This window comes from Choristoneura fumiferana, chromosome 20, assembly GCF_025370935.1.
Source record: "Choristoneura fumiferana chromosome 20, NRCan_CFum_1, whole genome shotgun sequence".
In the NCBI taxonomy this organism is placed as follows: domain Eukaryota; kingdom Metazoa; phylum Arthropoda; class Insecta; order Lepidoptera; family Tortricidae; genus Choristoneura; species Choristoneura fumiferana.
Genome location: NC_133491.1, coordinates 1,233,718 through 1,246,705, shown reverse-complemented (window position 1 = coordinate 1,246,705; position 12,988 = coordinate 1,233,718). Strand labels below are relative to the sequence as shown.

Here is a 12,988-nt window from a genome sequence, read left to right as displayed (position 1 = left end):
TCAGATTCATAATGGACTTCAATTATTTTCTGAGACAAGTACGTAATACATAACAAAGTACAAAGCTAATAGTATTAGCGATTTTGTATTAAAATTCACCAATACTCTTAGCTGTACTTTACCTATTATGCAATTGGGCCCGGTAGTCTCATGGATAGGAGCCGAAGATTCAACAGTTACTTACACCTCTTGCTACATAAGTACTAAATACCTTTACAGATTGATTAAACCACCGTTCTTATTTCAAAAAATGACAATCATCGAAAACAGTACCATATTGTCAAATAATATATACGTCTCTTTCAGTTTGGGCGTGACGTCAGTGAGGTGTCAATTGTTCGTTACCTATATGATTTGATTATTTATGACTTTCAATATTTTTTGATTTTACAAGATCTTGCGGATTAAATTGAGGAATATATAGGTTGTCACAAAAATATAAGTATAACCACTAAAGACAACATGTAGTATCGAATCGTGAATATAATTATTTTTTTGTTTTTAAGAAATCTATTGTTATAAAATAAAGATACAACTTTTACCATGAATAGACTTACGACTGATTACGATGAAGCATACCTAGACACTTGGTAAAACTATAAGCTGTAAATGTCTGCACTATAAAGATATTATACACCGTGTTATTTTTGATTGTTAACTTTGAGGGGGCACTATAGTCAAACGAAGTTAATTTCTCCAAGACACTAGAATCCTAACTCTTACTGTGTAAAAGATAGTCAAAAATTAAGTTAATTAATTATTAGCTGTAAATCCCACGATCGAGCGACGACATCCACACTGCAGCAGACAATAGACATTATTTTTCTAAGACTTAATTTCTTTAGGGGATTGCAGTTTTTCTCACTCACTTCTCAATCTAAGTTATATGATATAGGAATTATCAATGACAAAAGTAGAACAGCCATCTCAACTACTTTGTTTTTTTTTTTTTACTGCTGCTAAGAACTACGCTAAGTATACAAGATCTATTTTGGATGCTGCCTCTACTTTATGGGTGAGTAGGTAAGGGTAATTTTAGGACCTTGTAAAATAGTCTCCCTATTATTAAAAATGTTATAATTATCTTTGTTTTATTCTTTCATGCTCAAGATATCGTTTACGTGATTTGCATACTTCTATTTCGTGATATATTCGTACTGACGCCACAACACATAGCGGAGCTGTCTAAACATTTAAAAATTATCGGAACACGCATTTACGTAATGCACAATAAAAATATAATCATGTTCAGATATTCTTCAGCACCTAGACAGCTTCCACGCTTATGGTGGTGACTGTACAGTAAGTACTACATAATATATTTTTTGTACCTATAGGTGAACTGAAATATTTACTTTGCTCACCCACGACCTTTATAATAATATCTTTATATCTTTTACTATTTCTAACATCTGGTAGTATGGTGAACGTTTGTGTTGCTCTAAAGATGAGATCTGGTCGAGTTCGAAACGCGTCAGTGTAGTGTGGTGGTGGTGATAGATGTGTTTGATGATTTGTGCGTATTCCGACAGTGTGCAGGTGGAGGAACTGCATGAACACACATTTCATGCATAAACGTAGCTATTATAAAGTCACGGGTGAGCAAAGCAATTGATTCAGTTCATTGATATTGTGAACCTCCGCAAAGTATAGGATTGCCGTTGGGGCCGAAAAGTACTCGTACTGCTAAAATGTATTCCTTATTTCTGTTCCTTGTAAAGGTTGCCTGGAAGAGATCGCTCTGAAGCGATAAGGCCGCCTATTGCTTACCTTAGAAAATCTCTATGTATATACTTGTGTTCTCTGTACTGTTTACTGTTTTTTGGTGTGCAATAAAGAGTTATTGTATTGTATTGTATTGTACTCGAGTGGAGACCGCGGATCGGCAAGCGCAGCGTAGGACGTCCACCAACGAGATGGACGGATGATTTGGTTAAAGCCGTGGGTCCATGTGGGGGCCGCTGCCAACCGAAGCAACTGGAGGTTATGGTTGGAGCCCTCTGTCCAACAGTGAACGTCCTACTGCTGAGATGATCATGATGATGATGATGATTTTCATAACGTCTTCTCACTAAATTGACCACTTCTCACTGTGACCAGAGACCAATTCGAACAATGAACCACTTTCTAAATTGTCAATATCTTATAATGACAGTGTACTAAGTTTACAATTTCTTTAGACCAATGTCATTTCATTGATCAACCACATTGGTTACATACTCTGAGAATATAAATCCTATTTCAGGTCCATCTCTATCTGTTCATAATTTTATTCCGCATATTGCTAAATTTTACATTTCAGAATACTTTTGCGTTATACTGATAGGCTGCATGACCTATTGCTTCTTAGACCACCTGTGTTTTAGTTTTTTTAGACTAAATGATACTATTCCATACATCTGGTTTTCAGTAGGAAAATCAGTACATACAGGTATTCATGCTCCTACTAATAGGAGAATTAGTATAATATTGTGTTCGTGCTCCTACCAGTAGGAGACTGTAGTAGGAGCACGACCTTGCATCTGTTTCGAATAATCCAAGCTATACCAGAAAGAGGGCGCTCGTGCCTAAAATACCATGCGCCACATTACAAAATCGAAGATTACACAAGAAAGTGTTTTTTTTGTGGAATATCTTATTTTGGACATCTGGTATAGTGGGAATTTTAATGAATAATGTAATAAGAAATAGAAATATAGAAATAGAAATAAATATTTATTCTCTAAACGCACAAAAATAATAACGAAAATACAACAATATGCGAACTCGCGAAGTATAATATAAGTAATGTAGTATTTTGAAAAATGTGATATTTTAGGCACGAGCGAGGGAAAATCGCTGCGTGGCTATAGCTACCGTCCTGCACAAAGGGAAAAATCCCTCCCGACCCGTGGTCCAACTGCTATCTGGTTGCACCACGGGAACCTAAACTTACCCAGGATGGTTCAATTCTCAGACTACTTTTTTTTCTGCAACTAATTGCTGTAACCCGTGGTACAACTGAAGGGCTATTGTCCAAAGGGCATATGAACAATTGCTATGTTGAACCATTTGCACCATGGGGAAGTAAAATTACCTTGGGTCATGTGTATCAGAATAGGTACTATCATTACTGCATTTTTATAAAATTAAAAGTCGCATGAAACCCAACAACTATGTAGTTTATTCTGAATACAGTGAAACCAACAGTCCGAACCCCGATTCCACAGAGTTCAAGTGGTAGTTCAACTAGTTGAACTAATTGGACCCACCCAGTAGGACCATGGATAAACATACTTTCCAGAATTGGACTACTGATTTTGCTTCTCCGTGGTGCAATCGGTTGACGATGAGTAAACTTGCTTCCCCGTGGTGCAACCAGTTGGACATAGTAGTTGGACCACGGGTCGGGAGGAAAAAAAAGTTCATAAGATTAGTTCCTAAACCGCAATCGGTTCGCATCAAGAAGGAATTTTGCTCATACGCGTGTAGGGTGAGCACTGAAAGACTCCGGTCGTCGTCAAGCAGCTAATCATCAATTGAGTAAATAGGTAAGTATCTCTTGTAAGTATAAATATATTCAGATGTAATCTCGGTATTTCTCGCAATTTGTGGGAATTCTTGAACGAATTTCTACCACTTGGTTGAAATACTGGGCATACCGTTCAAAACGAGATCCGATTTGCTTTGGAGTCAGAATGTTCTTTATTTATCGTAGAAACATGTAGATGCCTACATGTAGCCTGTATTCTCATTATTCATACTAAATACAAATAAATATATAGGAAGTAAAGTTCTGAATTTACCGTCGAAAACTCCAAAACAAATTCCTTCGGATCTAACAAAAAATGTACTTGGAATGATTCAAGCGTAATCTAATCGCTAATATAACGCAAGCGTAATACTTGCAACATTTTTATAGTATTAACTTGCATCCCGCAGCAACACGCTTGAACGCATTCAGGTCTTCCTCGAGCAGCTAGCACAATAAAGCTCTACACCTGGAAATTCACAACTATATCTAAGAATTTTTATTATCTGGCACACCCACGACACAAAACGACAATTGAAAACATGGAGACTGTACTAGCTCCCCAGAGTCCTCGCTTACTACCGTACGATGCCCACCAGCACCGTCGTAAAGCGTTAGGTCTGCCCTTTTAAGGACACAGCAGTACCTGTCTTGAAAAATTACACGGAAATTCTAAAGCTTATGAGGAAAAAGACCCTCTAGATATATATATAAACAACCAGACCACGATAATGATGGTGATGATGATGATAGTATTATCCACGTATAAATAAAGATTCAAAATATGAAACGTCGTTTCCAGCAGGATTCTACATACCGATAGCTTCAACGAGGCTGTTTCCTTTCCAGCCTACTATGTACCACTACACATGAACTGTTTTACGCATCAGGGTAGTTGACACACTTATACAGCATTACGGCCTTCCGTTCTTCAGCTTTCCAAAATGACCATTTCTGTACCTCGGTATACATACAATACAAAGAATTATCGCAACCTTCAACTCAAAAGATAACTGCAATCAAGACTGGTAGGTAGAATAAAACACGGAAAGATTTCGTCTCCAATATTCGAAGAAATAGGAGTAACACTCGCATGTAATGCATGATTATCAAAGTATGTATGTCACAAGAGCATCATATGTGGTTACCAACTTGAGCACAATATCATACTCGACAATCTCCAAGTCCAAAGCCAAAAATCACATAAGATTAGATTCCTGGGACTCTGACACGATTCATCTAATTCTATATCGTCGCATATGAAACACTCATATTATCTAGATATTTGAACATTTTTAAGGGCAAAAGTACAGTTGATACAAATATTCGTGACCCGAAAAAAAATATATGAATATTTTGTAGTAGCTTACGCCGAAAGCCTTCCGAAAGCCTAGAAAAGTGATGCAATAATTTTTCACTAGTTGGCGCTGTCTATTTGCAATTTGCATGTGTGCGTGAGCTCCTAGTGTCCGTATAAGGCTGTACCTGACACCTAAATTTGAGCCCTGAAATCTCAGAATTGGCACACAATTTATGTTCGACTGTAGTCTCAAAAAATCGGCAATTCTAAATTGTTTTCGCAAATAATAAACTCAACTATTAGTATTCTACGGATATTCTAAAAATTACAAAAAAACATCACGAAAATTCGACAGTCTGATTTTTAACGCCATCTGACGGGACTTTTACCATGAGCTAACGTGAGCAGCCGCCTTAAGTGGAAGTGGTCAGGCCATACAATTAGAGGAAGTGAAAATGGTCAAAATTAGTCACGAATTGGGTCACAAGTCACAAGAAGAGAAAACGAGTTAGACCATTTAGTTAGACGGTGGGTTGACGGCATTAAAGCCGTTGCAGGTAGCACATGGACAAGTGTGGCCAATAATGGAGAAGAATGGCGACAGCTGGAGGAGGCCTTTGTCAACTAGTGGCATACAGCCAGGGAGTCGATGGATAATAAAATTAGTAGTTGAATTAGTGCACTGTATGTTGTCTCAATTAATATACATATAATTATGTAAAAAAAAAACTGCCTAAAAAAAGGCTTTTGTTATTATAATTTGTTTCTCAGGCGTCTCGTAACGCGGGAGTGTGATGGTGATGGCGGCGGGCGGCATGGGCGACGCGCGCGAGCGGCTGCCCGCGCTGTGGCGGCGCATCGAGGACGCGCATTACAGCTACCTCGAGACTGACGACAGCCCCGAGAAGCTGCAGCAGCGGGAGAAGCTCGAAGGTATGCCGGGGAGGCTACTACGAAAGGCTTGTTAGATCAATTTATCAGAATCGTTATTTCCTAGTAGCAAAATTTCCATACGCATTTTTTGGTTCTCTATTGGATGGCATAAAATTATTTGTAATATTATTGTTACGCATAATTGCTTTTAGCCGAGTTAGCGATGTGCATACTCATCATTACGCATTACTAACTTATTTTTTTACGCATAAAATTAAAAAGCATAAATACAGAAAGCATCATCTTCATGAAGACTAATGTCAAACAGCATAAATACAAAAGGTCATAATAATAAATTTGCATCATTACAAAGTGCATAACCATAAACACGAGCCTGTTGCACTACGAGAAAAGGTTATCAGTAATCAGTAATCAGTCATTTATTTGCTCAAACATGGTACAAAGAAGATGGTTTACATACAATTTATAGTGTGATATGTTTTGTCAGAAAGACATGCAAAATATTTTAAAGTTGTGTGTATCACTTGCATTTATAATAGTAACTACTTATATACATATATTCTAATCTAAATTATGAGTGTCATTTGAATATTCTTGAATTGAATATTAAGCTTTTGATATTCAATAATTTCTCAAAGCCTGCTTAAATTCGTTTATGCTTTCTAACTTAATAATGGGCTTAATGCCACATACAGATCTCAAACATTTCTTTTTACTTCTGAAAATGATTAGTTTTGTATTAATATATATTTAGGAACTAAGGCGAGGTCGACGACCTCCTATTTCTGCGTTGCTTGGGCGCTTCGCGCCTGGTTATCATACTAACCTAACCTAACCTAATGTACCTGACGTGATCTAACCTAACCTAATATTTTGTTGTTCATTTATAACAAATAATCAATAGCCCAAACAATAATATGCATAATGTGTATTAGTCTAATATAAATTAGTCCTATCGAAATTATTCTAATAGATTAATATGCCAAAAAGTAGTAGGCCAAAGTATTACTATGCGACAGTACTATTATGCCAATACAAATTATGCCAAATCAATTATGCGAAACAATAATAGTCTAAAAAAATTATGCGATTGAAGGGGATCCCCTTTTTTCCCAAATGCTTTTTCTCTTTTACCAAATACGTTTTTTACTGAAGCTTATTTACACAGTAGCGTTTTTTCCTAATTTAAATCGACACAGACGTAATGTCCGCTCGGAGCTCTGTATTTTTGGTCCTTCGGGCCGAACTAAACTAAAGATAACCTAAACCTACCTATGTTGAATGTTTCGGAGTCGATTAAAATTGGGAAAAAACGCGATTTTGAAAATAAGCTGCAGTAAAAAGCTCTTGTGGAAAAAAAGCATTTTGAAAAAAATGCGAATGGAAATTTTTCTTCTCGGAAACAACGGTTCTGGTAAATTGATCTAACAAGCTTACGAAATTCGAAAATCGAAGTTCGTATCGTACCGTCCGGAAACAAAAACGGTTTCCCTCATTGGCCCACCATGTAGAACGGACATAAACGCCCATCAATATAATTGTTTCAGGCTACATAATGGAGTACCTGTCAATCGTGCCGCACGAGTGCAAGTTCGGTCTCGCTGAGACGGGCAAGGTGTTCCAACGGACTGTGACGGAGCTGTCCCAGTTCAGTGCGTACCGGGCGGGGCTGGGCTGGGCGGCGCTGGCGCGCTACGCTGCCAACCTGCTGGCCCAGCCGTGGCGCGTCGAGTACCGCGTGTTGCGAGTGAGTGTACTGTACTACCTAGCATTACAATTCTACTGAAATATCTGCCATCATTATTAAGCGAATTAGCTCGTTGTAGTCACAATGGGGGACGGAAAACAATTGGCCGTTGGGGCTGAAAAGTTTTCGAATGAAGACCGCGGACGGGCAAGTGCAGTGTAGAACGTTATCCAACATGGACGGTTAACTTGGTTAAATAAAGCCGCATCATCTTCATCATCATTTCAGCCGTAAGGCGTCCACTGTCTGAGATAGGCCTCCATTAGACCTCCAGTGGCTTCGGTTGGCAGCGGCCTGCATCCACCGTGAACCCGCGGCTTTAACCAGGTCATCCGTTCATCTCGTTGGTGGACGTCCTACGTTGCGCTTGCCGATCCGCGGTCTCCATTCAAGAACTTTTCGACTCTGACGGCCATCTGTTCTCCGTGCTATACGACCTGCCCATTGCCACTTTAACGAGCTAATTCGCGTGGCCATATCGGCGTTAGATACATCTTACTAAATTAAGGGGCTGTTTCACCATCCATTGAGTAATGTTAACTGACGGTTAAATGTGATGCTGTCTCTATTTGTTTTGTTCGAATAGACGGTTGACGGTTGTTTAAAAGACTGTATAGTAGCTTCCACATTTTTTTTATTTTTTTCTTTAACTCACTCTTTGTCGGACCCTAACTGATTGCTCCTCTCATCTACTCAAAGGTTGACTGGTAGAGATCCCTTAAAGGGATAAGTCCGCTTTTGTACAAGTATCTCAAAGTTTGTCAATTGTGTTTTGTTTATTTTCTTTTGTACAATAAAGAGTTTACATACATACACTAATCAATGGATGGTGAAACAGCCGTGTAAAGAACATGAAAAAATTATTATTCCCTTCCAGTTATACTGCGGTTTCTACAAGCACGAGGTGGAAGCGAATATGGTTGGCGCCGAGACTCTACTCCACGCTATGGGCTACAAGCCAGCGGGCGCGGGTCGGCTCGCGCTTGACGGCCCGGTGTGTCCCGATATGGCTGCTGCCATATCGCGAGACGCTATTATCGCACAGTGCGAGTGTCAGGTATGCATTACGAGCGGGGAAACGTTCAGGTGATAGCTTGTGTGGTAGCTGCGCGCAATGGTTACCGTGCAAGCGCTTACGTGGAATATTGTCGCCGCAGAAACTATTCGATGTATGGGGTATAAGTTGGTGGTCGGAAGGAACGCGCACCTCGCGCGCTTCATGTTTCGTGTTATGCTTGGCGAGGCAATGTTTGCGCTGTCAGTGCCATGCGAGATTAATATGCAATGTTTGACTATGGATTTCGATATCGATTTTAGTACGTTGTTAAACGTATATTGCTTCCTTGACAAATGTTACTGGTCAATTGGCAAAAAAAAACAGCATACAAACTTATTCAGGATTATGAAAAATGTACACAGTTGGCCATTCTGAAATTGTCAGTGAAGTGATCAGAAAGTAAACTACATTTCAATAGAATCTGCCAATTTTGTACACATTTAAGACACCTTAACGTGGGCACACTTAATTATGTATGTCCCTGTTGTTGTGATTATAATCTAAAAGGAATAAAAAAAGAATAATAGGCAACCCGGTATTCATATTAGTTGGCTGGAAGTGTCTACAGCAGTGTTTTTCAAACTTTTTCAGGACGCGACCCCCCTTGGTTTGAAAAATATTTGGCGACCCATGCCTACCTCCACTTAAAGTTATTTGTTATCCTACGTTGGTAATACGAACATTGAATAATCATGCACAATAACGGTGAGAGTATTTTAAAGATAGCGCGGCGGGTCGCGACCCACAGTTTGAAAAACACTGGTCTACAGGATTGTCAGATTCAATTAAAATGGAGTTTAGATTATTATGTAACATTTGAAACGTGTAGTACCGCTCTGTATGCCTTTATATTTAAAGCTCGTAGTGATATGAGGTTGTATCGTTGCAGATAATGTCCGCGGTGTGGGAGCGGGTGGGGGGCGGGCGGCGCGCGTGACGTGGGCGGGCGTGGCGCGGGAGCGCGCCGCACGGGCCGCGCCGCCCGCCGCCGCCGCCGCTAGCATACTGCAGCAGGCGCAGCCGCAGCAGCACGGTCAGTAACTAGACTAAGGGCGGGCGCGTGACGTGGGCGGGCGTGGCGCGGGAGCGCGCCGCACGGCCGCGCCGCCCGCCGCCGCCGCCGCTAGCATACTGCAGCAGGCGCAGCCGCAGCAGCACGGTCAGTAACTAGACTAAGGGCGGGCGCGTGACGTGGGCGGGCGTGGCGCGGGAGCGCGCCGCACGGGCCGCGCCGCCCGCCGCCGCCGCCGCTAGCATACTGCAGCAGGCGCAGCCGCAGCAGCACGGTCAGTAACTAGACTAAGGGCGGGCGCGTGACGTGGGCGGGCGTGGCGCGGGAGCGCGCCGCACGGGCCGCGCCGCCCGCCGCCGCCGCCGCTAGCATACTGCAGCAGGCGCAGCCGCAGCAGCACGGTCAGTAACTAGACTAAGGGCGGGCGCGTGACGTGGGCGGGCGTGGCGCGGGAGCGCGCCGCACGGGCCGCGCCGCCCGCCGCCGCCGCCGCTAGCATACTGCAGCAGGCGCAGCCGCAGCAGCACGGTCAGTAACTAGACTAAGGGCGGGCGCGTGACGTGGGCGGGCGTGGCGCGGGAGCGCGCCGCACGGGCCGCGCCGCCCGCCGCCGCCGCCGCTAGCATACTGCAGCAGGCGCAGCCGCAGCAGCACGGTCAGTAACTAGACTAAGGGCGGGCGCGTGACGTGGGCGGGCGTGGCGCGGGAGCGCGCCGCACGGGCCGCGCCGCCCGCCGCCGCCGCCGCTAGCATACTGCAGCAGGCGCAGCCGCAGCAGCACGGTCAGTAACTAGACTAAGGGCGGGCGCGTGACGTGGGCGGCGTGGCGCGGGAGCGCGCCGCACGGGCCGCGCCGCCCCGCCGCCGCCGCCGCTAGCATACTGCAGCAGGCGCAGCCGCAGCAGCACGGTCAGTAACTAGACTAAGGGCGGGCGCGTGACGTGGGCGGGCGTGGCGCGGGAGCGCGCCGCACGGGCCGCGCCGCCCGCCGCCGCCGCCGCTAGCATACTGCAGCAGGCGCAGCCGCAGCAGCACGGTCAGTAACTAGACTAAGGGCGGGCGCGTGACGTGGGCGGGCGTGGCGCGGGAGCGCGCCGCACGGGCCGCGCCGCCCGCCGCCGCCGCCGCTAGCATACTGCAGCAGGCGCAGCCGCAGCAGCACGGTCAGTAACTAGACTAAGGGCGGGCGCGTGACGTGGGCGGGCGTGGCGCGGAGAGCGCGCCGCACGGGCCGCGCCGCCCGCCGCCGCCGCCGCTAGCATACTGCAGCAGGCGCAGCCGCAGCAAGCACGGTCAGTAACTAGACTAAGGGCGGGCGCGTGACGTGGGCGGGCGTGGCGCGGGAGCGCGCCGCACGGGCCGCGCCGCCCGCCGCCGCCGCCGCTAGCATACTGCAGCAGGCGCAGCCGCAGCAGCACGGTCAGTAACTAGACTAAGGGCGGGCGCGTGACGTGGGCGGGCGTGGCGCGGGAGCGCGCCGCACGGGCCGCGCCGCCCGCCGCCGCCGCCGCTAGCATACTGCAGCAGGCGCAGCCGCAGCAGCACGGTCAGTAACTAGACTAAGGGCGGGCGCGTGACGTGGGCGGGCGTGGCGCGGGAGCGCGCCGCACGGGCCGCGCCGCCCGCCGCCGCCGCCGCTAGCATACTGCAGCAGGCGCAGCCGCAGCAGCACGGTCAGTAACTAGACTAAGGGCGGGCGCGTGACGTGGGCGGGCGTGGCGCGGGAGCGCGCCGCACGGGCCGCGCCGCCCGCCGCCGCCGCCGCTAGCATACTGCAGCAGGCGCAGCCGCAGCAGCACGGTCAGTAACTAGACTAAGGGCGGGCGCGTGACGTGGGCGGGCGTGGCGCGGGAGCGCGCCGCACGGGCCGCGCCGCCCGCCGCCGCCGCCGCTAGCATACTGCAGCAGGCGCAGCCGCAGCAGCACGGTCAGTAACTAGACTAAGGGCGGGCGCGTGACGTGGGCGGGCGTGGCGCGGGAGCGCGCCGCACGGGCCGCGCCGCCCGCCGCCGCCGCCGCTAGCATACTGCAGCAGGCGCAGCCGCAGCAGCACGGTCAGTAACTAGACTAAGGGCGGGCGCGTGACGTGGGCGGGCGTGGCGCGGGAGCGCGCCGCACGGGCCGCGCCGCCCGCCGCCGCCGCCGCTAGCATACTGCAGCAGGCGCAGCCGCAGCAGCACGGTCAGTAACTAGACTAAGGGCGGGCGCGTGACGTGGGCGGGCGTGGCGCGGGAGCGCGCCGCACGGGCCGCGCCGCCCGCCGCCGCCGCCGCAAGATACTGCAGCAGGCGCAGCCGCAGCAGCACGGTCAGTAACTAGACTAAGGGCGGCGCCGCGGGCAGTAAAAAAATCATATAAATAACCTGCTTTGAAATGTACATGATTGGTCAAAGAAAGAGAAATCCGGTCAAAGAAAGTCAGGGAACAGTCAGGGATTTTTTTTTAGGATTTGTTTTTTGTAAGCAGCAGTGCTTGCACTGTTGTGTTTCGGTGTGGAGAGTAAGACAGCCGGTGAAATTACTGGCACTTGAGGTATCCCATCTTAGGCCTCTAGGTTGGCAACGCATCTGCAATCCCCCTGGTGTTGCAGGTGTCTATGGGCGGTGGTAATCTCTTACCATCAAGAGACCCACTCGCTCGTTTGCCATCCAGTCAAATAAAAAATAAAAAACTAAAATTATTTGCCTGTAGGTAATTAATCTAAAATATATAGACGTCGAGAACCCCAAGCGTCCGCGCCGGAGTAGGCAGTTGTCTCCTATAGGGTTGGAGTGGACTTACTTCTCCTCTTTTACTATGATATGATAGTACAGTCAAGGGCAATGATATCGACACGGCCAAAGTTACAAAAACATGTATACACGACTTTATGCACTTAACATTAAGGCCGTGTACACATATTTTTGCAACTTTGGGCGTGTCGATATCTTTTCCCTTGACTTTACCTTGTAAAAGATGTTAAACGCCAGCGTAAAATCCGCCACGTAATAACATGTAATTTGTGCTACTAGTGGCAGCTGGTAATCCACTGGCCTCATTGGCAACTTCCTGTGATGAACTGAACTTTAAGTGATAATTGAACGGTGGTGTGAAATGACCTTAAGTGATAATAGCTATAATTAGGTTTTTTGATATTTAAAGTCTCCTATTATTTTACTTGTTTATTTATATACATTACTTTCTTTCCAGAAATATACTCGAACGTCTCAACAACAGTTCCTTTGGAGCCGATCCAGCCGCGAGTACGACCAGAAACAGTCTACCACAACACAGCACCCACCGCTCTTCCAGACGATTCTCCCCCCTCTGAACCCCCTACCACCCTCCCTTACATGTACCCCCCACAAATGGTGCCTCCACAAATGATGTATCCCGTACATCCCGATATGGCCCTTCCACAATGCAACGCCGTCCCTATGATGACGCCATACGGCCCTGTCCCTTACTTCTACCCCGTACAAGCCCCC

The 12,988-nt window shown here is 46.5% G+C and overlaps 1 protein-coding gene across 1 annotated transcript in view; it reads left to right on the top strand.

Moving 5' to 3' along the window:
* The first annotated feature begins 5,587 nt into the window (after nt 1-5,587).
* LOC141439358 (protein tamozhennic-like) overlaps nt 5,588-12,988 on the top strand; it is an 8,458-nt gene continuing 1,057 nt past the window's right edge. Inside the window, exons 1-6 of the mRNA XM_074103645.1 lie at nt 5,588-5,744; nt 7,253-7,452; nt 8,330-8,509; nt 9,399-9,440; nt 11,588-11,702; nt 12,711-12,982. Coding sequence (XP_073959746.1) covers nt 5,606-5,744; nt 7,253-7,452; nt 8,330-8,509; nt 9,399-9,440; nt 11,588-11,702; nt 12,711-12,982 — 948 coding nt within the window. The 5' untranslated portion in view covers nt 5,588-5,605. The remainder of the gene's footprint in view (nt 5,745-7,252; nt 7,453-8,329; nt 8,510-9,398; nt 9,441-11,587; nt 11,703-12,710; nt 12,983-12,988) is intronic.